The sequence below is a fragment of the Sphaeramia orbicularis genome, chromosome 5, assembly GCF_902148855.1.
Source record: "Sphaeramia orbicularis chromosome 5, fSphaOr1.1, whole genome shotgun sequence".
Lineage (NCBI taxonomy): Eukaryota > Metazoa > Chordata > Actinopteri > Kurtiformes > Apogonidae > Sphaeramia > Sphaeramia orbicularis.
Window position 1 is genome coordinate 56,363,827 of NC_043961.1, and position 26,938 is coordinate 56,390,764.

The 26,938-nt window shown below is 35.7% G+C and overlaps 1 protein-coding gene across 1 annotated transcript in view; it reads right to left on the minus strand.

Annotated features, from left to right (window-relative positions):
• The window catches only part of dhrs3b (dehydrogenase/reductase (SDR family) member 3b), a 38,563-nt gene that overhangs the window by 11,284 nt on the left and 341 nt on the right, over positions 1-26,938 (minus strand). Inside the window, exon 1 of the mRNA XM_030135368.1 lies at positions 26,529-26,938. This exon is cut by the window's right edge and continues 341 nt beyond it. Coding sequence (XP_029991228.1) covers positions 26,529-26,723 — 195 coding nt within the window. The 5' untranslated portion in view covers positions 26,724-26,938. The remainder of the gene's footprint in view (positions 1-26,528) is intronic.

A 26,938-nucleotide genomic window follows, 5' to 3' on the forward strand; every position in this document is an offset into this window, starting at 1 on the left:
ACAGCAATAAGTCAACAGGTACCAGTAAACCCACTTTTATGTCTGCTAGGGAAGGTCCCTGCTTTCCTAAAAGAAAATGAGGATGTGATTCTGTCACTTTTCATGCAAGCAAGGAAAGCCATAATGGTCAAATGGGTTGGAGAAGACCCCCCCCACTTCCATTGCTATGTGGAAATCCCTGATCTCAGAAGTTGTGATACTGGTAAAACTAGAACACTATATTTATAAAAGGACTCATATTTTCCTGCAGAAATGGAGGAAGCCACTGGAACTTTTGGGAGTGCAGTATAATTTGGACTTAAATCCATAGCATGATGTTGTTTTGCTTTCTCTGCTTGTCTTTATTTTCACTTTGATTGTAAGGAAATAACATTCTTGATTCACATTCTTATGTGTTTTATCTTACAACACGATATGAGCTTTTATGCAAACATTATGTACTACCTACTAGTGATGTTGCACAAGCATATATTACATAAACCAGTCTTGTGGCATCATTGTAATTTAAATTTTTATTGACTGTTTTTTTGTGTTTGTTTGTTTATTGTTTGTAAAGTTGTCATAAAACTTGAAAAAACAGAAATTAAAAAAAAAACCAAAAAGCTAAACACTGTAGAGAAACATTCTGAATTGAACTCTGACAAGAAGCAAGTTCAACCAAACTGCACTTTTCATAATCATTAACAAAATATTTGTGGATGTTTTGCGCAACTTTTTCTGGCACTGAAACCTGGTAGAACTACGGACAACTTGGAGAAGCAATGTTCTTTTCATTCAGAGAACAGAGAGGGCATTTTTACTCTAGCAAATAGTTTTCGAGCAAGATTAAAGGCTTGGGGGTTGCTGTGTGAATGAATTGTCTCTTCATCCACCCGGAGACTAAATGAAACCCGGTCATTTGAGCAGGGAACATGAGGTTGGATAGAGGTGGGGGACTAGCGATTGGGCAATTAGATCTGTCAGTCTTTGGGGTCAGGGAAAGGTAATGAAATCAGGGGGTGAGCCCTCCTCATCTCTCAAACACAAATTCTCAAAGAGATTACACGGCCTGTTGGGCAGATGAGCCCCGTCATTTCTGGTCAGGGAGTCTGAAAACAGTGCGTGTGTGAAGTGCTGAGGACGCCAGTGTGGGATTTGGCCGCTTGCCCGTGACCAAGGTTAATATTTGAGCAAAAAGTCCTGTGGAAAGTGATCTTGTGTATCTGAGAGACAGAGAGACTATGTGTATGTGTGCTTATACACACAAAGGGGAGCGTGTCGGTCTGTTAGCCCATGGACCAGACTGTCAGCCTGAATGTATTATACCCATGTTTGTGTAAACATCCATCCAGTCAGTAGGAGGATGGATTTGCATTTGCATTGATTTACGAATCGTAGACAAGCTGGGGTTAAAAACGACATAAAAGAAATGTGAAATTACAGGAACGACAGCCTCGAACACGGTGTACTCGAAACTCATTTTCCAAATTAAAGATTCAAACTTGAAGAAAACACAAGAATATATTCAGTGCAAACATAAGCAGATGGCGTTGGGTATGTTGCTGAGCTGGTACTTTTTTTTTTTTTTTTTTTTTTTAAATAATCCTTTTATTAGGACACATTTTCAATATACATATCCTCTCAGCACAGGTATGAGCATGTCCAATTTTCCAGTTTAACAAAAAAAACAAAAAAAAACAACTAACAACAAACAAAACCTTAAACTAAAAAAAAAAAAGAAAAGAGAGAGAGAGAGAAAAGTACTCCCCCACCCACATATGTCCACATTCACTTAGTTACAAGTGTTATAGCTTGTAGAAGCCAATAATGTAATAACAACCAATAACGTAACAACGGCCGATAACACTGGTCTACAATTTTTTAGAAATGATTTGCTTCAGAGATTAAATGTGCTAAATGTTACATATTTTAATAAGATTAATTGGGAAATAAATGACAAAAGTGCTGGTTTGCTGATGTTTTCAAGGTATATGATTAAGTGTTATTACACATATATATTGGTTTATGTACATTTATATAATAGTTTTATAAATGTTCCACTAAATAGAACCTGTAAAGTGAAAGTATTCTAATGTGCAGACAGTGTTTTGAAGTAGATCTTGTAGCTCTGAGACAAATATTCCTTTTTGAGTCAAACCCATTCTCTCGTTAATTCTTGAATTTCACATTTTGACCCAAGGCTGTATCTTGGAAAGTTCAGCCAACCAGCATTTTTGACTTGATTTTTCTTTATCAATGACTCTTGTGGTAAAATTTCATTACTTTTATTCTGGAAGCATTTTCCTTGTAGACCAGTATAACATAATAAATTTGCCATTTTTAAAATGTAATAGGCCAATAACGTAATATCTGGCCAATAACGTAATAAAAGTCCTGAACCGATAACATAATAGCTTTTGGCCAATAACGTTATAACTTATTACAGTATTGGCTCAGTTATTAAATTTGCAAATAATTTTTTTTTACTAGGCCAATAACGTAATAACCAGCCAATAAGTTATAACGTTATTGGCCAAAAGTTATTACGTTATCAGTTCAGGACTTTTATTACGTTATTGGCCAGATATTACGTTACTGGCCTATTACATTTTAAAAATGGCAAAATTTATTACGTTATTGGCCGTTAGTATGTTATCGGCTGTTATTACATTGTTGGCTTCTACATAGCTGTTCTATTCTGTTATGTTTTCTATAGATCAGTGTTTTTTAACTTTGGGGTTGGAACCCCATATGGGGTCGCCTGGAATTTGTCGTAATTGATAAAAATAATTTTTAAAAAAATTACTCATAAAAAATAGATGGTGAGTTGAGAGAGGTTCACGATATGTAAAAGACATGACAAACTGTGAGTCTGAAACTGAAGCTCTGTGGTTCTGTTTATCTGTCAAATGTTCATTGTGGTCAGTTTCAGATGCTGCAGCTCTTTCATAATTCATAGTTTAAGTTCTTGTTTGTTCAGTATTAATTGTCAGCCTTGTAAATCCAAGCTGGACTGACTGTACATATCCTGACCAAGGAAAATCAAATTCTCTTTTAGTGCAGTAATCTACACCTGGCTTTACTGCCTCCGTCCATAATAATATATGTTATATAGACTAAATGCTGTCTAAAATTAACGTTTATATGCAACATAGTATAGCAAACTATTACATGATCAAAAACAAATTAATTTTAGCAAGAAAAAAAGTCTCTGTTTTGAAAGTCCTGGGGTCGGCAGAAATTTGTGATGTTAAAATGGGGTCATGAGTAAAAAAAAGGCTGGGAACCACTGCTATAGATGTTTTATCAAAGTAAGAGAGGAAAGGCTTCCATGTAATGTAAAATTTCTCAGTTTCATTTCATTTATTAAATTCCCCATTAGCAACTGAAACATCAGTTGATCCTCTGAGAGAAAATTTGATCTTTTCCAATTTCAAGAAAGACATTAGCCTACATCCATGAACCTGTGCATTTTAACACCCATGGGAATCTAATCTGTCGTTTAGCCGCAATAGAACAGTGTCATTCATTTCATTTTTTATATACTTTCCTTTCTTTCTTTCTTTAGGATCCCCATTAGCTGTACCATAGCTGCAGTTATTCTTCCTGGGGTCCTTACAATAATCTTTACAACTTGTTAATGCAATTAACATACAATATAATCATACAAAACAATTTTCACATACTACATAACATACCAAACAAATAAACAACAGACAAAAATACAGACACAACAGCTCCTTTGGGTCAGTAGCGGTATAGTATATACAGTACATATATTCAATTAACCCAGGTATCAATCATTTATGGTCAACAGATGTTTTATAACGGATTTCTTAAGTTTCATTTTACAGTTTTCTTGTGTGATGTGTTCCGGTAGTTTGTTCCATTCTTGCACAGCTCTGTATATTACCATTCTTTTCATTGCATTTGTTTTTGAATTGGGTAGTGTAAAATTACCTCTGGTTGTCTGCCTGGTTGCATAGCTATGTCCATCTGAACTAAAACAAACATTTTTGTACAAGATGGATGTTTTTTTTTTTGTTCTAATAATATTTCTAAAGATACAGTGAAGGCAACATTTCTAAAGATATACTGCACCAAACCAAGGTTATTATCGTTAACGAAATGACAAAAACTAAAAGTGAAAAAACATTTTCGTTAACTGAAATAAATAAAAACTAGAATTAAATGAAAAAAACGATAACTAACTGAAACTGTATCATGTGCTTAAAAAACTAACTAAAACGTATTAAAATGATGTATAAAATTCCCTTAGTTTTCGTGTTTGTTAATGTTGATATAGGATAGAACATGTGAAAATTTCATCTAAGATTAGCGGTATAAGAGAGGTATAGAAGTCGGGAGGTGAACGGTGAAAGTATGGAAAGATTCAGTTTCGTTTTCACGTAAGTAACGTTGTGTTATCGTTAATGAAAATGAATGAAATGATGAAAACTAAAGTGAAAAAACATTTTCGTTAACTGAAATAAAAACTAGAATTCAATGAAAAAAACGATAACTGAAACCATATCGTGTGCTTAAAAAACTAAAACATATAAAAAATTATGTATAAAATTGCCTTAGTTTTTGTGTTTGTCAATGTTGATATAGGATAGAACATGTGAAAATTTCGTTTAAGATTAGCGGTGTAAGAGAGGTACAGAAGTCGGGAGGAGAACGGTGAAAGTATGGAAAGATTTAGTTTCGTTTTCACGTAAGTAACGTTGTGTTATTGTTAATGAAAACGAACGAATGACAAAAACTAAAAATGAAAAAACATTTTCGTTAACTGAAATAAATAAAAACCAGAATTAAATGAAAAAAATGACAACTAACTGAAACCATATCGTGTGCTTAAAAAACAACTAAAACATATAAAAATTATGTATAAAATTGCCTTAGTTTTTGTGTTTGTCAATGTTGATACAGGATAGAACATGTGAAAATTTCGTTTAAGATTAGCGGTATAAGAGAGGTACAGAAGTCAGGAGGAGAACGGTGAAAGTATGGAAAGATTCAATTTCGTTTTCACGTAAGTAATGTTGTGTTGTCGTTAATGAAAATGAACGAAATGACGAAAACTTAAAGTGAAAAAAACATTTTCGTTAAATGAAATAAATAAAAATGAGAATTAAATGAAAAGAAAATCGATAACTAACTGAAACTACCGTGTGCTTAAAAAAACTAACTAAAACATAAAAATTATGTATAAAATTGCCTTCGTTTTCGTGTTTGTCAATGTTGATACAGGATAGAACATGTTAAAATTTCGTTTAAGATTAGCGGTATAAGAGAGGTATAGAAGTCGGGAGGCGAACGGTGAAAGTATGGAAAGATTTAGTTTTGTTTTGACGTAAGTGACGTTGTGTATGGATCACCCCCCCACCACCACCACCAAAAAAACCTTCTATAGGGAATTTCTACATCGCACTGTACATATGTTTGTGTCTCTGCTCAGTCAGAGCCGCCCTAACCCCACCCCCAAATAAAGTGTCCAGGGTTACCTCACTAATTTCTTTGAATAAGATGGCGAAGAAGATAAAATATACGAAAAAACTTAAACAAATACTAAAACTAAACTAAACTGAACTAAAACTAAGCATCCAGAAAAAAACGACAACTAATAAAAACAAGCAAACCTGCTCTAAAAAGGAATTAAAACTAACTGAAATAGAGAAAAAAAAGTCAAAACTAAATAAAACTAAACTATAATTAAAAATCCAAAACTATTAGAACCTTGCACCAAACTACTCTTCAGCTTTTCTTATAATACAGTAAATGAATACAGAACTGCCCCATAGTAACTGCAGTACCTTACATTTATGTGCTTATTTCTGTGTTTATTTACCACGTGGTACTTTCTTGTTTTGTTTCATATAAGAAAGCAGCTTCAAATGCGTCGTACTGGTGCAGGGCATGCATTTGTTTGACCGTACACATGTGTTACATTTGTATTTTGCTCTATCATGTTCAGATTTTGTGTTATGCCTTTGTGTGAACAATATTAAAGACTAGTAGCTGGTGAGCTGAATTAATCTACATAATAAAACTGAACTTTGATCAGTGACAAACTGAGCTTTAATTAAGCATACATCACAACAAATTCTCCCAGCGGCAGCCCCTCTGTGGTTTAAGTACAGAACTTAGTCACTTCAGTAATAACAGCATAAGCAAACCCAACGCAGACAGTTTAATGCTGTAAAGCTTAGGGGTATCAAAGACTACAGACTGGGAGAGCTTTTTTTTTTTTTTTTTTTTTTTTTTTATATTTTTATCGAACTTTGAGCACTAACGATTTGGCTTTCTCTGTGACTGGCCCTTGTTTGAGCTGCTTTTGATTGGGGGGGGGGTTTGTTTGCTTCATTTGCAAGCCCATTTGAGTAATCAGTGAAGGCAGACAGGTCTTGATAAATAACTGAAAGCTTTTAATAGGATTTGAGCCTTACAAACAAAGCTGACAGCTCTCATTAAAAGTCAGCACTCAAACTGTGCTCTCCTGCTAAAATGTTATTTAATTCATTAGGTTTATCACCCCGTCACAACACACAGGACCCTCAGAACAAACAAGCACTGGCCAAATTGCTATCTGGATAAAAAAAACAGTAAGAAAACAGTTTTTAATTGACCTTATACAATCCCCCCTTTTGTTGTCAGTGATAAACCGGTGATTGCTCTAACTAGGCATGCCTAACAAGATTTAACATCAACACACGCTCTTCGTAAAGGCTCTTTAATCAACAAATTAATGTTGCAAAGCTTGAAACAAGACCTAAGGAGAAGGGTGAGGGAGAGGGAGCGCTAGATGCCACTCAATACAGGCTGAGGTGTACGTCTCCATGTCCCCAGTAGCTCTAGCTGAATTACAGTGATACTTTATCTCTCATGTCTGAATGTATGGGTGGGTATAAACCCTCCTTTTCACACCCATTGTATGGGCCAGCAGAGAGGCAGCACACAGAGGGGGCAGCAGGAGTTCAGGAGGCAGTCGCCTGCCGCTGTCTAATTACTGCGGAGACAGCAAGGTCAGTTGCAGGGCAATACCCAGCTGGGAACGGTGTGCTTCCCGCCTCCAGCACAACAGACACACACACCGACCCAAACCTGTTGTCACTGCTTCGCTTTTGGTTCATCTTTCTTGCAGTGAGCTATTTGAAAATGCGAACAACAGCATTAACCCTTTCATGCATGAATTATGAGAACCTGAGTCGAGTTTTTTTTTTTTTTTTCCTGAGTGTTTTTGTCTTTAGGCATGGAAAAAAAACAATGCGATTGATTTTTTTTTTTTTTTTTTTTAAGAACCTGTTTTTCATTTAGTTAGAAAAACATCCACTCAGCTGGACACCATGCATTTAATTTTTGAAGCAAAGAAACAAGTATTTAAAGCCCATCATCAGAGAGTCATATACTGTGTGAAAACCATTCATTCATTTTTTGTTTATTTCGAGCATTTACAGAATACATGCAAATTCAAAATTCCAGAATCATTCATCTACACTCGAAAAGGAGTGGGAAGAAGAAAAACTATGAAACAAAAACATTTTTCATGCTGCTAATCTTATGTTTTCTCACATTTTAACATAGTCTAATACTAGTTATTACTAACTTCATGGAGATAATATGCAAAAAAAAACCCAACTTTTTGATTAAGAAAACTGTTAATTACAGTCTAATAATAATTAGCAACTGATTGAAAGCATGTTACTGCAGATCAAGTTTATCAAGAACAGCAAAATTACAGTAATGGTATGAATTGCAGTGGATGGGATGATGCATAAGTGTCCACTGTGTCGGCTGATATAATAATAATAATAATAATAATAATGATAATAATAATAATAATAATAATAATAATAATAATAATAATAATAATAATAATAATAAAAATAAGTTGCATTTATAAAACACTTATCATTCAGCAGAATCTCAAAGTGCTACAGAAAGAAGATATGGAACTAAAACAACAAAACCTATGAATATACAAGAGAACAGCTGTAGAATAACTGTCCACTGTAGTAACCAGTATGCATGAAAGGGTTAAAGGAAAAAAAAAAACAACTTTCCATAGGAGTTTAGATGAAAAAAAAAGACTTAGCTTTGAAGAAATATTCTGTTTTCAGACGTCAGCTCTTTATTAGGCTTCGTTGGATAGATGCGGGTCTACGCTCTGAACTTGGGCGCCAATTTCTACGTGTTTTTTACTGTTTTTTATTTATTTATTTTTTTTAGACCTTCAGCGAGCAACCATTCCCCTTTGACAGCACCCAGTAAGACCTGCCCCCCCCCCCCAACTCAGACCCTGTAGCTCCATATCATCTGATTCTTTCATCAGCGCTGTAGTCTTACTCATACCATGAAAAACACTGAAGCCTGAGCGGAGGGAAAAGGAAATACCAGCTGCCAATCACAAAGGGGCTCAAACTGGGGTGAGCACAAGTTCATAGAGGTTAGCCCTATTCATAATTACCGTCCTATTTCCTTTTAGCATCTCTTTAGGCAGGGAGTAATTGTCATACACATTACCACAGGTGTTGTTTTCAAAGCCTTCACACCTTGATAATACCCAACAATGGGGTGTTGAAAAGCATGGTGACATCCTTTGTTGTGCAGCTGCAAAGTAAAGCTTTTAAAACCCACTGGTTTCTTCTTGCTCATTCCCCTAGGAGATGGTATTGAAAGAAAGAGGGAGGCAGTTAGTGTTTCATTGAGCTTTTAGCAATGTTTTCAAGCTGCTAAAATTGCGCCTTAAGAGAGCATCTGAGATGTGAAGCCCCGTGTCACACATGTACAGATAATTACAACCTGCCGCTTTCAGCTGGGCTGCTCAGAGCGTTCTACCAGGGAAATTACCACCATTTTCTTTCCATGTGTAATGATGACTTCCATCTGAGGTGATCAAAAATAGAGCGCCTCTGTATTAACACATCACAGCTAAAAGGACACCGGCGGCTCATTAGCCACTCAGCTGTGTAATGTGTAATGTTCACCCACTGGATTGGAAGAAAAAAAAAAAAACACTGCAGGAAATGATGCTGGATTTAGAGGTCAGCCTGACCTGCGGTGATGAAGACGCATCTTTGTAACCGCTGGTGCATTTCAGGGCCAAAGTGTCGGCTTCTTGTTAGTGGGTGAGAGATGAAGAAGGTGGGAGGGGTAGGGGTAGGGGTAGGGGAGGAGTCGGCTTACATAACAGACTGGACTGGATTGGCTGCTTTTAAATTGATCACAGTGAATATTGATCTCGAACTGAGGGTTTGCTTCCATTACCTGCTAATGAGTGATGTAGTTGAGTTACTTTAGGATTCATTCTACAAAAGAAAGAAGTAAGGATCATTCACAAGGCAGGTTCCACAGATCACACAAATTAGGGCTGCTCGATTATAGAAAAAAAAAAAATCACGATTATTTTAGCAATAATTGAAATCACGATTATTAAAAACGATTATTTGTCAACCTTAAAGTTTATTTTTTTTCTAGCAAAACAATGTAAGATATACTCTTTAAATATAAATAAAGCTTTTAACCATTAAAACAAAGTATGTTCACTTTTGTACGAAACAAAAAAATCTTTGAATGCAAATAAGTGTACTGTAAATTCAAGTATGTTTCCTCTTGTAAACAAATAGTGCACTGGAATTAAACTGCTCTAGACTTGCCATAGAACTGGAGCAATAAAAAAAAAAAAAAAACTCACATAAAGTGCAAATTATAAATTCAAGTATGTTCAATGTTGTACGAAACATAGTAAATTCAGTGGCGTGCCATGAGGTTTCAGTTAGGTTAATACGGGAGTTGCAGCGTAAAGAGATTCGGAGACTGAAGATTGCATTGCGGACAAAGTTTTTTTTATGTGTTTTAGTTTTTCATAAGATTATGATAAAGGTGGCGGTGGTTAAACTTTAGATGGTTAAAAAGGTTTGCTGTGTTAGCGGTCGGTGCGGACACAAGTACGAAACACTTTTTGCACGTAATGGGTTTTTGCTCTTTGTCTTCTTCATCAAACCCAAAGTGATTCCATACAATTGAATTTGACTCGCCTTTTTTGTTTACCAAGCACTTCTGCTGCGATTCTCCTGCTATTTTTCCAGACCGCTAGGTACAACTTTCCTCTTGGGGTGGACCTGCCGGCTAGCTGGTAGCTGTAGCTTAGAGGGGTGCGGGGCAGAGCAGCTCATGGTAGCTTGCGTGCGCGTGAATTAAAACGACTCAAAATCAATAATCGTTTTTTCTCGATTACATAATTTTTGTAATCGTTGCGTGTAATAATCGAAATCGGAATTGAATTTCGATTAATTGCACAGCCCTAAGTTGAGTTACTTTAGGATTCATTCTACAAAAGAAAGCAGTCAGGATCATTCACAAGGCAGGTTCCACAGATCACACGAATGCATTATTTTTACAGTCAAAGATACTCAAACTCAAAGACATCATCGAACTACAAACAACACAAATCATATTCAAAGCCAAAAACAATCTACTACCAGCAAACATACAGAAATTATTCACTGAAAGGGAAGGGAGTTATAATTGAAGGGGTAGATTTAATTTCAAAATTCAGAGGGTGTGCACTACTAGGAAAACTTTTAGCATATGTGTGTGTGGTGTTAAAGTATGGAATAGATTGAGGGAGGAGCACAAGGAATGTTCAAACATAAGACAATTCAAAAACACTTATAAGAACAGGTTTTTCACAAGATATAGGGAAGAGGGTTATTAATTGTCACGATATGTTCACTGTTGTTTATGTATATATTTCCTTCTTTGAGTTAGTTATTATTTGTTTATTTATTCGCTAGCACAACTAAGAAAGGCATTGGTAAAAGATTATATGTGTATTTGTATGTGTGTATATGTATAAATGTATATATGTGTATATGGATGAATGAGTGTGTGTGTATGTGTGTTTGTGTGTGTGTGAATAGATATATAAATTAGGGCTGGGCAAGTAAACGCGTTATTACCGCGTTAACGCATTCATTAAATAACGCTGACAATTTTTTTATCTCACGTTAACGCCGTTTTATTATTGTTCTGCCTTTCAAGCAAGTTAGTTGATTTATACATACGGACTCTTATTTTGAAACTCATGCTTTTATTTTGGCGGTCCACACGCCGGTGCTGTGTGGCTGAGAGGAGAAAAGAGCGAACTTTACAAGTAATACTGAATCAAACTTTGTGCAACTCCTGCAGTTCAACACCTCTATGTATCAATCATTCTGTTGTTTACTAAATAATTTCACATGCAAACGTGCCGTTAGGAACATGTTTATGACGTTATTTTGGATGTGTTTATTACAATGTGTTATTAACATGTTTAAGCTAATTCATTTATGCTAGCAGTCGGAGATGGATTGCTAATTCTTTATGCAGGCTCATGTTAGGTTTATGTAAATTCATTGGTTGTGTTTATGTATAATATACCAGCCTTTGAACTAACCTTTACTTATTTACGATGTGAATGTTGTATTAGCAGTCATTTTATCTCGATGCTAACTTGAATGGGAAAATCCATAGACACGCTAACGATTAGCATTTACATCTTAATTTAAGATTTACAACGTCTTTTTATCCAGCAACAAAGGTTCACATCAGAGATATTTGATACTATTCATTCTTACAACAACTGAACATAAAATACTCACAGGCAAACGTTTTTGGGGCCATACAAACAGAGTGAAAGAAACGTGTCTTTTAGTTCCTTCTTATGTCCGAACTGGCTACGGGAACACCGCAAGGACAAAACATACGTTAGTGCAACTTATTCTGACCACTTCAGGGCCCCTTTTGCTTGCTTTGAACAACTGAACATCACATATTATTGGGCTTATTAGTATTAGTACTGATTAGTGGGCTTAAGACTCCTGTCAATCACTCACAACTGTAAATACACTGGTGGGGACATAAACGTGTAAAAGTAGTGGTTTTTTACATGGACATTTTCATTTTAAATGTCTTCAGATGGTGGGGGTGAGAAGGACTCAGATGTTTGGAAGCACTGACATGTGGAATTATTTTTATCACCGGAGTACTTCCAGTCTGGAATATCACTGAAAGGCAATACACGCTGTTGATGCCCCCCCCCAACATCAACTATGTGATTAATCGTGATTAATTGCAGAAATCCACGCGATTAATTGCGATTAAAAATTTTAATCGCTGCCCAGCACTAATATAAATATAGAAGAGTAATGTAAAAGGAAGAGGGACATACATTATTAATAATATTGTAGGGAGAGGGGGTGGGATTAAATAAGTTATACTTCTTCCCACCTCTTTTCGGGTGAATGTAAATGGAATTATTGTGCTTTTCTTCTGACTAAGATTGTTATGATTCTTGATATTTGTATTATTATGTATGTTTAGCATGTGCATATATGTTAAATTTCATTGCATGTTTGGAATGAATTACTAAATCACTAAATCATTCCCTTTAAATGATAGTAAAGACTTTTTTTTTTTAGGTTTTCAGCAGGTTTAAGGGAAGATTTTATAAGATCTGTGAAGACTATTGTGAACACAGTTTAAGAGCTATAGAGGGTATGCATATATGTCACTTCCCCCCCAGGCTGAGTGGCAAAAACCAACCTGCTCAACATGATGGAGTATAGCAGTAAACACAGCCAGACCGGGAAAATGTGAAATATGAAATTAAATAAATTAAGGACAGCTGGACTGGACATGGATCTGTATGAGCTACCAAAGAACAAGTGGTCCACAAACACTGACATGTGGACACAAATGGAGGATCCTGACCTGATCCAGGGTGGAGGGGATCATCGCTATTTTTACCTGAAACAAATATACATGGTTTCATCATGACTGACAACCAGGGTCCAAAACTAGGGCCCAGAACCAGCTGATCCAAAGTGCATTTACAGTAGACCATGTACGGAGCCCAGTGAATATATGCATGATCTACTGGGACTGAGGAGATTTACTGAGTCTAGTTCAGATCCAGTACTTTATCCAACACAGATACTACTGCTGTGGACCAACAGGGACTTTATTCTTGTAATATTATGGCTTTATTGTCGGAATATGACGGATTTAATCTCATAAACGAATGACAGTTTTGTTAAATTATGAGGTTTTTTTTTTTTTATAACTACGACTTCATTCTCATAACATTGTGATTCTTTTTGTATTCGACTTTATTCTCATAAAATTACAGGTTTTATATCGATATTTTATGACTTTATTCTCGTACTGAGAAGCGTTTTTATTTTCTTATGTGGCCCTAATACTCCGTCGTAGCTTTATTCTCCAGTTCCCCCGTATTTGAAAAACTAGGTTTGCCTCAGTTTCAGTTAGTTTATAAATCATGTAGGAGCACAAGGTTCAGAATCACAAAATGAAGACAAAAACCATGAAAGATCTGATCATGAAACCAAGAGCTGCACTAAGAAGGAACGTTAGCCAAAACAATACGTAATCTAAGGTATGATTTGACCCAAAAATACAGCATAAATTAATGTCAGCTGACACCAAACAGGATCCACAGATCTAGGTTTGGTTTCCTGGATTTGTGGATCCATCTCCTTCTCTTTTCTTTGTCTTTCGGTGTCTGTAAAACGATAGATCCCACTGCTTTTCAAACCTGTTCATACAATCAATCTCACAACAGCTCTTCCCCATTTTTATTAAATATTGTTCTTCAGTTTAGACAGTATTGAAGCCAACGCTGTCACTCATCTCCCTCTTTCTGACACTCAGTGGGCGGAACCGCAGTGACGTCTGCTAGCGGTGACATCACGTGCATACCCTCTATACCACAGGTGTCAAACATGCGGCCCGGGGGCCAAATCAGGCCCGCCAAAGGGTCCAGTGTGGCCCGTGGGATGAATTTGTGAAATGTAAACATTACATAGATACTACTTCAAGATATTAGATTAGAAGATTACAAGATATTAATCATTTTAGTTCAGGTTCCACATACAGACCAATGTAATCTTCAGTGGGTCGGATCAGTAAAATACCATCATAATAACCGATAAATACTCACAAATCCAATTTTTTTCCTTTGTTAATTGTAAACATTTTCATGTCATTTTACTGTATTTAGACTAAAACAACTAGCATTTCAGAAAAACGCAAAAAAAAAAACAAAAAAAACTGAACAAATATGAACATTTTGAAATGTCTGAAGTGTAATTTTACCAATATTCTGTCTGTTATTAAATGTTTCGTGTATTTGTTGAGCCACTGCGATCTGTAATTTAATGTGTAAATGATAAACTGAGACATAACATTGTTAAAATTACACTTCGTTTTCTTAAGAAATTTCAGTTTGTTCATATTATTCACATTGTTTTAAAGGATAGTTGGTAGATGTAAACATTTTCATTGCATAATTTTACTTTTTTTGCTCTAAAAAATAGAGGAAAGTTTGAAGTTGACATTATTTATATATTATGATTTTATTTGACTGGTCCGGCCCACTGCAAATTAAATTTGGCTTAATGTGGCCCCTGAACTAAAATGAGTTTGACACCCCTGCTCTATACCATGTCCAGGGCACTGGGGCCAGACTTCGGTGAAATTCTCCATGTAAATCCAGACCATAGAAGTTATTTGGTCATGGTCTGACTTTTCAATGCAAATCTAATGCTGATATACACAGATTTAGTTACTGGAATTTAGTCATGCATGATGTTGGAGGCTTCAAAATCAACAGATTAAACCAGGCCCTAAATCTGATCACTTCTCAGAGTGATCCCCATTGTCAGTGGAATCAACCTGGTTAAATAAAGGTTAAAAGAAAAAGTCCTGTCAAAAGTCCTAGTAAATCATTTTCACACCTTTCTTTTATAAGGTCAAAAGAGCAAAACAATGCGCACATCTGCCTTGACGTTCTGGTAAATAATGGTGACTCCATACCTTCACAGTCTGGCAAGAGAATGTCAAACATGACCTATTACCTCATTAAAGAAGACTTATCTTGTAAGTTCATATTTCAGTTTTTTGGATTATGTGAGAATTGCCTCTTTCCAAAGAGATTAATCGTCCATAATGAAATGTGTTCTTCTAACCCCTTTTTGTTTTGTTTATACTCCATAAAAAGGCATCCCACACACCCGTGCTATGCTTGAAAACAAAACCTAATCTAGCTTTTATTAAAAGCATTATGGAGCCTCTTTTGTTGTTTTGTGATACGCTGGCACAGTTCACAACAGTGCAGAGACTGTTAAAAAAAAACTGTAAGGAACTACAACAGGGTAATAGCAGGGCTGTTATTATGTGGATGGGCTTTGAAGCAGCTTCAGTGTGGCTTCATACTCACACAAAACCCACCTCCCCTACCAAACAAACTACACACACACACACACACACACACACACAGAGTCAGAGCCTTTATCACAGCTTAAATCTTACCGATAATACACTTTCTGGACATGTCAGTCATAGCTGAATCACCCCCAGATCTGTGCTGAATGAATGTCAGCCCACAACTGCACTTAATCACATCAAATCAGACATAAACGGTGTCTGGAGCTGCCCTCTGCTTGACCCATGCTGTTGTGCAATAGTTGAACTAAAATTGAGGGCAGTGTCTCCAGTCTCACTGGACCAACTAGGCTACTTAAAGGTCATGATCTGTGCTTTCATACAACAGTGGAACAACAATACACTTGGGGGGGAAGGTAGAAAATAGTGAGTGACCAAGCTACCTGTGAGCTCAAAGGGGGGAGGGGCGAGGGGCTCAGGCTGCCTTAACCATAACTGGATATAAAGTCGACTGTTGTGGAAATGTTCAACTGATAACCCACACACAAAGAGGAGGAGAGAAAGTTAGAGTTAAAATAAATAAATGCATTTATTGAGAAGTCAATCACAGAGAAACTCTGTAAGTGAAGTCTGATTAACCATGAAAATATTAAAGATTATATAGACCAACTAGAAGCACTCGGAGAGCGCAGACCTCCGCCAAGGCTGATCAGTGCCCCCCCCCCCCCCCCCCCCCCGTGGGCCCCCCCATGCCAAGGAGGTTATGTTTTTGCCAGGGTTTGATTGTCTGTCTGTTTGTTTGTTTGTCTGTCCGTTAGTGTGCAACATAACTCAAAAAGTTATGGACAGATTTTGATGAAATTTTCTGGTCTGCGCCCCCCCCATGGCCCCCCCACCCCCGATCACCACCAAAATTTAATCATTTCTTCCTTATCCCATTTCCAACAAACCCTGAAAATTTCATCAAAATCTGTCCATAACTTTTTGAGTTATGTTACCTGCTTGTCTGAACAAAAGAAAAAAAAGAAAAGTCTAATTATAAAGTAGATCTGTATCCATGCACCATGTCTAGGTCTACTTTATAATTATACTTTTCTTTTCTGTTCAGACAAGCAGGTAACATCTAAAAACTACACCTTGTCTGAACAAAAGAAAAAAGAAAAGTATAATTTAGAGCTGCAACCGATTAATCGACTCAAAGTGATCCAAAAAAAAAATCATTCAACCACAAATTCTCCTGAATCAAAGCTTTGTTTCCTTCATTTCTCTGCTGTTAAACATTGGTTCCACTGTTGTGTTTCACATGGACGCTTATCATGACGCACAAAGAAGATTCCATTCAGGAAAACTGCAATAGAATATCTCCCTTCAATCAATTCGAGTCGATTAATCAAATCTGGAATTTTTGCATTGGCTTCAAGCACCTAGTCGATTAATCGGTTGCAGCTCTAGTATAATTACATTAACAGAAGACAAAATGATCATTAGCCTTAGGTCGACTTTATCTACCTTTATTTAACCAGGTTGATTCCACTGAGATGGGGGATCTGTCTTAAAAGTGATCAGATTTAGAGCCTGGTTTAATCTGTTGATTCTGAAGCCTGCGACATCATGTACGACTAAATTCCAATAATGAAATCTGTGGATTACAGCATTATATTCGCATTGAAAAGTCAGACCATGAGCAAACAACTTCTATGACCCGTTGCTGGTTTGGGTTTACATATAGAATTTCACCAAAGTCTGGCCCCAATGCCCTGGACATGGTATAGGTTTTAAACTGTTTTCACAATAGCCTTGACAGATCTTATAAAATCTTCCCTTTAACCTGTTCAACACCTGGAAAAAAACTCCCTTTTAATATCATTTAAAGGAAATCCTAAAGCAACCCAACTACATCACTCATTATATTAAACCCAACCCAGATAGCAAAATCAGTATGGCTTAAATCCGGCCCAAAACTGGCATGCCATTTTGGCAAAGTTCTGGGCGGATGTATGGGCCCTAAATCTAACCAGAAGGAAGTCAAAATTCCTCCAAAAGTAATTCCAGACTTCCAAAATATAGCCATAATTGTCCCTGAAAAGCCCCAAATCCCCATAATCCAGCCCAAAAGTAGCCAAAACTGACCCCATGAGAGGCCAAAATTCACCCAAAATTTGTGCTGATCATGCTTTTAACTCTTTCGGTGCCAGACAGTTAAGGGGCTAATAAGCCTTAAAAGTGCCACAGAATTTGGCCGTTTTTCAGTATTTCGCGTCGTTTGTATAATCGAAGTCTGAATCGTCATCAGAACTCATTTTCTAGCAGATGGGACTGTTTTGACAGATCGCTGTGTTTACGATATTACTACAAAATGGCCATCTAATTTTCATATGATTTCATTCATAAATTCATTCATAAAATTTCCCAAGCAGAAAACGAAACGCGAGCTCTTCCTTGGTCAAAAACCGCTCGGTAACATCCGACCGATAGCTACTTAGATTCAAAACGCACCGGATGCAGCTGATTCATTATTGATCGTAATTTGCAAGAAGATTTGAAAGAACGTCATCGAAATGTGAGAAAGAAATGGGGGTGGATAGTTTGTTTGTACACAAATATGGCGTGTTCTCCAAAGCCGATCTGATCGGCCCGTGGCACTTTAAAGGTTGTATTCGTAAAGCCGATTTAATCGGCCCATGGCACTGAAAGAGTTAAAATGAAGTGCGGTTTTCTTCTAAGGTAGAAATTCCCGCTCTTTACAGAAATATGCCAAAACACAACCAAAAAACATCCATATATGGAATGAGATGTTGCTGCTCTTTAGTCGATCTTCTGGCTTGCCATAAACATGCCATACCATCCCTATACCCAGATAGCAAATATTTTGGCAGTATCATGGCATACATTTGGCATTTTTACCTTTCTTTTGGCATTATGAAAACCTTTAGGCTTAATTGTGGTATGATTAAGGTTATCCATAATATATATGGAGGCACCAGCAATATATGGCTGAGTTATGGCATATGTTTGGTTAACCCAGTGTTTCTCAAACTGTGGGGCGGGCCCCCCCAGGGGGGCGCGAAGGCTTGCCAAGGGGGGCACGGGATCATTCCTAGGTGTTTATTTTTTCTTCAGGTTAGAACATGTAGCAGGTGGAACTAATGTTTTAGCGTTGGAGCACCCTGGACTCATTTTAGGGACGTACAACAAACAAATCTACTGCCATAGTGATCCGTCACTAGACTAGACACAGAGTTTAGGTTTGGAGAATGGACAAGGACTGGACTGGAAAAGAAAATGTGCAATGTTTCTGTTTTTGCACAGTTTGTACAGTTGGCACTTTGATGATCTCAGATGTGCAACGTAAACGGGCTCATTGCAGCCACTGATATTGTTAAAATGTTCATCTTTGTTACCAAAATGTGTTTGTTGTTCTAAAAAAAAGTACCTTATTGTCATAGTTGTAAGATAATTACACATTTCCTATTTTTATGTTGAAAAATAATGTCTCAGGGAGCAGTCTTGTTGAGTTCATTCGTATTGTTCAACCAAAAATCTACGTTATTTTTAATTTGCACAACAAATTATTCAAGGAAAAGCAAAAAATATTCTTACGATACTGATGTTTCTTTCAATAAAAATAATAATTGCACCACAGGTACAATGTTGTTGGGGTTGAGGGGGGCTTGGAGATTTTTCGTGCTCCAAAGGGGGGACCGATAGAAAAAGATTGAGAACCACTGGGTTAACCAAAAGACTGGGCAAAGAACGGGATCGAGTATAGGGATGGTACGGTATGTTTTGGCAACCTCGTGGCTGGATTATGGGGATTTGGGGCTTTTCTAGGACAATTATGGCTATATTTGGCTATCTATCTATACTTAACCCTTTCATGCATAGTGGTCACTCCAGTGGACAGTTCTTCTCCAGCTGTTCTCTTGTATATTCATGGGTTTTGTTGTTTTAGTTCCATATCAGCCAACACAGTGGACACTTATGTATCAGCTCATAAACTGCAATTCAGACCATTATTGTAACTTTGCCGTTCTTGATTGGTTCTTGAGTGGAAATCAATTGTTAATATTTATTTTTTTGCATATTATTTCCATGAAGTGAGTAATAACTAGTATTAGAATGTGTTAAAATGTGAGAAAACATCAGATTAGCTGCGTTAACATGGTGTCATTTCACTGTTTTCATATCACTTTATGATATTGTGGGTTTTAAATACATGTTTTTTTGCTTCAAGGATAAAATTCATGGTGTAGCTGAGTGGACATTTTTGTAACTCCATGAAAAACAGGTTGATTTAACCCTTTCATGCATGAACTATGAGAACCTTAATCAAGATTTATTTTCTTGAGTGTTTTTATTCCTCTTTAGGCATGAAAAAAACAATGCCATTGAAAATTTTGTTATGAATCTATTTTTCATGGAGTTACAAAAATGTCCATCCAGTTTGAAAACCATGCATTTGATTTTTGAAGCAAAAAAAAACCACGTATTTACTGATACATCACTTGAAAACTATGAAATTAAAAATAAATAAATAAATTACTGCTTGTAATCTGTTTTCTCACTTTTTTTTTTTTTTTTTTTTTTTTTTTAACTTTTTTTTATTGTATACATCAGCAGCAAAGCAGTTTATCAAAACATTTAAGAAGCAATGTGTAGTTCTCCACTATGTGGACATTTAGCTGCCATGCAATTTTTTTTTCGTAATACATACAAAAGTGTAAAAAAAACAAAAACAAAAAAAAAACAAATAAACAAAAAAAAAAACCCCAAAAATATAAATGGGTGCTTATGGTTTCAGTATTTCTCACATATGAAAAAAAACAAAAAAAAAAAACAAAAAAAAAACAATCATAGCATTACAATACTTCTGGGTTCTTCAAACATCACTCATATTCACGCAGAAAAACACAAAACGAAGAAAAAACACAGGGAGATTACAAAAAAAAAAAAAAAAAAAAAGGGACATCTTTAGAGGAATAACAGAGATTCTGGATGGCTAAAGGATACAAACTTGATCCATTTGTCACAAATACAATAAAATGTATCCCTCTGAATTCAAAAACAAAAAAACAAACAAAACAAAAACAAAAAGCTAGACATACCCACATGCACCCCCCCCTCAAAAAAAAAAAAAAAAAAAAAAAAAGGGGGGGGGGGGGGGGGGGGGGTCCATTAATCACAAGACAAAGAAGGAAGTGATTCAAAAAAAGTTAAGAAGGGCTGCCATTTATTATAGAACTTAAAAGGGATGGCTTTCAAAGAATACCCATTATTCTCACATTTTAACATACTCCAATACTACTCATTACTCACTTCATGGAGATAATATGCTAAAAAAAACACTACACTCAGAGGCAATGAAAACGCAACACCAGTTTGGATTCAAATGTTTTTTGGACTCAAATTTATTTTCTTATTTTAACAATTCAAATATGTTGGGTGGGTTGAGTTTGATGAATGACGTGTTAATGGGCCGATTTGGACAATAATGAACAGATGCATTAAACATAACGAGCACAAGTTGAAAATGAGAAATCACAACAAGAATGAGCGGAACACGCATTTAAAAATGAACTCAAAAGAACAGTCAGTATCGGGTGTGACCCTCACGAACAGCCACACAGGCAGTACGTCTCCTCATGGACCTGACTAAGCATCTTGGGTTGTCTTAAGGCGGCCATACACTGTGCGATTATTTCGATCGTTGCACGCAGCTTCATCTCAAACTGTGCGAATCATTCGTAAGGTCAGACTCACGATTCATGTTCTCACACTGCACGGACCGACGCTCGTATGCGACCTGACTGCTCACACTGTACGACCATACACCAGAGGACGCACGACACGTTCGAGTGTTGTATCCGGAAATACAACGTTAAAATACCAAGGAATCCGCAAAAGTGCATAGACGATTGTGTATTGGCGTGAGTCACGAAATGGTAGTGCTAAACAAAAACCAACGAGCTGCTTTGGTAATATGTGCCATTATCTGTGAGGAATCAAAAAAGAAGAAAAGACGGTGACGTGTTTGGTGCAGGAATTGGTTGTCCAGACGTGGACAGTATGGACTGTCAATCCTACAGCAAAGATAACTAGAGGTAAGCTGCAAAAGGTAAACTGCACTAGGACAATAGCCAGCTTGTACGCTACTGTACGCGTCTGTGTTCGCACATGCACAGTGTGAGAATTTGAGGCACATCTGTTCGTGGCACTGCTTTGACAATGCGATACACTCACGAGGAGCGAGCAGGATTTCAAACAGCTCCGTTTTCCTTGCGAACACACAATTGCTGGTCATGAGGTGCTAATCGCTTCTCTTTACCCCATGTACAGGGTGGGGAAGCAAAATTTACAATATTTTGAGGCAGGGATTGAAAGACAGTGTATGACCAGTTAGTTTATTGAAAGTCATGAGAATTTATTTGCCACAAGAAAATTGACATCATAGAAAATGTTTTTATTCTATGTGTCCTCCTTCTTTCTCAATAACTTCCTTCACACGCTTCCTGAAACTTGCGCAAGTGTTCCTCAAATATTCGGGTGACAACTTCTCCCATTCTTCTTTAATAGTATCTTCCAGACTTTCTCGTAATAGTTTTGCTCGTAGTCATTCTCTTCTTTCCATTATAAACAGTCTTTATGGACACTCCAACTATTTTTGAAATCTCCTTTGGTGTGACGAGTGCATTCAGCAAATCACACACTCTTTGACGTTTGCTTTCCCGATTACTCATATGGGCAAAAGTTTCTGAAAAGGTATGGATAATAGTGTTAGGTATGATTATGACATCAATATATGTTTGGTTTCAAAACAATTGACGTAGTGCCTGCTGAGAAAAAACAACTAAATGTTCATTGTAAATTTTGCTTCCCCACCCTGTACACTGCACAAAGCACGACACATGATTAGAGGCACATTGGGCCCGATACCAGAAATAGTCGCACGAGTGAGAAATCGTCTCTAAACTCGCACAGTGTAAGACCACCTTTAGGACAGTATGGTGATCCTGATGAGGAGCTGTCACTCTTTTGCGTCCTGGACGTGGTCGGTCATTTACAGAACCTGTTTCATGGTGCCACTGTATCAGTTTGGTGACACTGGACATACTACACCCAAAACGGTGACCCACTTGCCATGCACTTACTCCCACCTCTAGCATACCCAGGGCCCTGTTCCTTCGTTGTTCAGTCGACAGTCGTGGCATCATGACACTTAAAAAATTTTTTTGTGTGGCTTTTATCATGTGCTTTTATCAAACACTGTACTTGCACAACTCCTGATCCCATATGTTGGACTCAATATGGACTGATGAGAGTCCAACTCACACTGTTCAGTTACATGATGATCATTTATGTGTAATGAGGTCCATACTGTGACCCCAATGGTTACTTAAGAACTCAAATTGGACTACTCAGGTCCTGAGCAAAAAATAAACCAAAGTTTAAAGTGTTGTGTTTTCATTGCCTTTGAGTATATGTTTAGTAAAAAAAAAAAAAAAACAACCCAAAAAACATAAAAACATAGTTTAACCCTTTCATGCACACTGGTCACTCCAGTGGACAGCTATTCTACAGCTGTTCTCTTGTATATTCAAGGATTTTGTTGTTCTTTTCTTTTCTTTTTTTTTTTTTTTTGTTGACACTTATATATCTTTTCTGACATGAATTGGTAACATTATGTAGATCTCTCCTGAGCATAAACCCCCAGAATTACAAGCCCTCCCCATAGTTTTCACACAATTTATCATTAAATACATGTTTCTGTGCGTCAAAATTTAAACGTGTGGTGTCCAGCTGAGTGGACATTTTTGCAACTTCATGAAAAATAGGTTCATAAGAATTTTTTTTTGTTCTTTTTTTTTTTTTTTTTCTATATTTTTAAAATTATTTTTATTTTTTTATTTTATTTTATTTTTTTAATTTAGTTTTCTGAAGAAAATTGCATTGTTTTTTTTTTCATGCCTCAAGAGGAATAAAACACTCAGGAAAAAAAATTGATTACGGTTCTCATAATTCGTGCATGAAAGGGTTAATAATAATAACAAGCAATTGATTTACACTCAAACATGTTACTGCAGATCAGGTTTATCATGAATAGCAAAGTTACAGTAATGGCATGAACTGGAGTGTATGGGATGATGCATTGTCTGTTTTATGTCAGCTGATATGGAACTAAAACAACAAATCCCATGAATATACAAGAGAACAGCTGGAGTGACCCCGATCCATGAAAGGGTTAAAAAAAAATAATAATAAAATTCAATCACATTGTTTGTTTTTTTCATTTTTTTCATAGTGTTCATACAGTATATCAGTAAATATGTTTCTTTGCTTCAAAAATTCAATGTATGGTGTCCAGCTGAGTGGACATTTTTGCAACTCCCTGAAAAATAGGTTAAAAAAAATTTAATTAAAAAATAAATAAATAAAATAAAATAATAATAATAATAATAATAATAATAATAATAATAATATTAATAATAATAATAATAATAAATGCTTTGTTTTTTTTAATGCCTAGAGGAATAAAAAATCTTGATTAAGGTTCTCATAATTCATGCACGAAAGGGTCAATAACAATAACAAGCAATTGATTTACACTCAAACATGTTACTGCAGATCAGGTTTATCAAGAACAGCAAAGTTACAGTAATGGTATGAACTGGAGTGTATGGGATGATGCATTGTCTGCTTTATGTCAGCTGATATGGAACTAAAACAACAAATCCCATGAATATACAAGAGAACAGCTGGAAAATAGCTGTTCACTGTAGTGACCCCGATCCATGAAAGGGTTAATCAAATTTTTTTCCTGAGTGTTTTTATTCCTCCTGAGGCATGAAAAAAACAATGCAATTTTCTTCAGAAAAAATCAACTAAAATAAAGTAAAATAAAAATAAGTTTAAAAATGTTTAAAAAAAAATATAGAAAAAAATTATGAAAAAAAAAAAAAAAAAAAAATTCTTATGAACCTATTTTTCATGAAGTTGCAAAAATGTCCCCTCAGCTGGACACCACATTTTTAATTTTTGATGCACAGAAAAATATTTACCGATATACTGTATGAAAACTATGAAAAAAATGAAAAAAAAAACAAAAAACAATGTGATTGAATTTTTTTTTTTTTTTTTTTAACCCTTTCATGGATCGGGGTCACTACAGTGGACAGCTATTTTCCAGCTGTTCTCTTGTATATTCATGGGATTTGTTGTTTTAGTTCCATATCAACCAACACAGTGGACACTTATGCATCATCTCATAAACTGCAATTCATACCATTACTGTAACTTTGCTGTTCTTGATAAACCTGATCTGCAGTAACATGTTTGAGTGTAAATCAATTGCTTGTTATTATTATTATTAACCCTTTCATGCACGAATTATGAAAACCTTAATCAATTTTTTTCCTGAGTGTTTTTATTCCTTTTGAGGCATGAAAAAAAAATGCAATTTTCTTCAGAAAAATAAATAAATAAATAAAATAAAATAAAAATAATTTTAAAAATTTTAAAAATATATAAAAAAAAAAATTCTTATGAACCTATTTTTCATGAAGTTGCAAAAATGTCCCCTCAGCTGGACACCACATGTTTAATTTTTGATGCACAGAAAAATATTTACCGATATACTGTATGAAAACTATGAAAAAAATGAAAAAAAAAACCAATGTGATTGATTTTTTTTTTTTTAACCCTTTCATGGATCGGGGTCACTACAGTGAACAGCTATTTTCCAGCTGTTCTCTTGTATATTCATGGGATTTGTTGTTTTAGTTCCATATCAGCTGACATAAAGCAGACGATGCATCATCCCATACCCTCCAGCTCACACCATCACTGTAACTTTACTGTTCTTGATAAACCTGATCTGCAGTAACATGTTTGAGTGTAAATCAATTGCTTGTTATTATTATTAACCCTTTCATGCACGAATTATGAAAACCTTAATCAATTTTTGTCCTGAGTGTTTTTATTCCTTTTTAGGCATGAAAAAAAATGCAATTTTCTTCAGAAAAATAAATAAATAAATAAAAAAAAAATAAAATAAAAATAATTATAAAATTAAAAAAAAAATAAATTAAAAAAAAAAAAAAAAAAAAAAAAATATATATATATATATATATATATATATATAAAAAAATTCTTATGAACCTATTTTTCATGAAGTTGCAAAAAATGTCCCCTTAGCTGGACACCACACGTTAATTTTTGATGCACAGAAACATATTTACTGATATACTGTATGAAAACTATGAAAAAAAAAAAAACAATGTGATTGAATTTTTTTTTTTTTAACCCTTTCATGGATCGGGGTCACTACAGTGGACAGCTATTTTCCAGCTGTTCTCTTGTATATTCATGGGATTTGTTGTATTAGTTCCATATCAACCAACACAGTGGACACTTATGCATCATCTCATAAACTGTAATTCATACCATTATTGTAACTTTACTGTTCTTGATAAACCTGATCTGCAGTAACATGTTTGAATGTAAATCAATTGCTTGTAATTATTATTAACCCTTTCATGCACGAATTATGAGAACCTTACTCAAGATATTTTTTCTGAGTGTTTTTATTCCTCTTTAGGCATGAAAAAAAAATTACGATCCAGTTTTTTTTTGTTTTTTTTTTGTTTTTTTTAAAGGAGTTACAAAAATGTCCACTCAGTCAGACACCATGCTTTTAATTTTTTAAGCAAAGAAACATGTATTTAAAAGTTAATATCAGAAAGTGATATGGAAAACTACGCAATAAAAACATTTTTATGCTGCTTATCAGATAATTTCCCACATTTTAAGATACTCTAACACTAGTTATTATTCATTTCATGGAGATAATATGCAAAAAAAAAAAAAAAAAAAAAACTGTTTTGTTTGTTGATTTACACTAAAACATGTCACTGCAGATCAGGTTTATCAAGAACAACATAGTTACAGTAACAGTATGAATTGCACTGTATGGAGTGATGCATTAAGTGTCCACTGTGTTGGCTGATATGCAACTACAACAACAAAACCCATGAAAATACAAGAGAACAGCTGTAGAATAACTGACCACTGGAGTGACCACTGTGCGTGAAAGGGTTAAAAAAAAAAAAAAAAAAAAATCAATCACATTTTTTTTTTTTTTTACATGCCTAAAGAGGAATAAAAACACTCAGGAAAAAAAAAAAAAATCTTGATTAAGGTTCTTATAATTCATGCATGAAAGGGTTAATATGAGTAATGTCTTCATTTTAGAAGACAAGGTGGGTGTATGGGTGTATGAGTGTGCATGTGTGGGGGGGTGGGGGTGCAACAAGTTGTAGTCCACTTACCTTTTTGGCCCCCTGCTTCACAAACTCCTTAGCCAGGTGACGACCGATGCCTCTTCCCCCACCGGTGATCAATACCACCTCCTTGGTCAGGTCCTTCCTTCTGCTCGGTAACAGTGAAAACAAAGTGGCTCTGATGATATGATAAAGCATCTGGACTGGGAAAAGAAACATGCGACACGCGCTCTTCACATCCATTTCGGTTAAAAGTTCGGTTAAAAAGTCGATTTGTTTGACGCTTTCAATCAAGTACACGTTCGACTACTGATGATATCCTCAAAAAAAAAAAAAAAAAAAAAAAAAAAAAGTGAGCGGAGCGCACGAACGGAGAAGACTTGGCAAGTTTATCCGCATGCAAAACAATATCATCTGCAGCTTTTTACAAAGTGTTGCATGAGTAATCCACTTCAGGG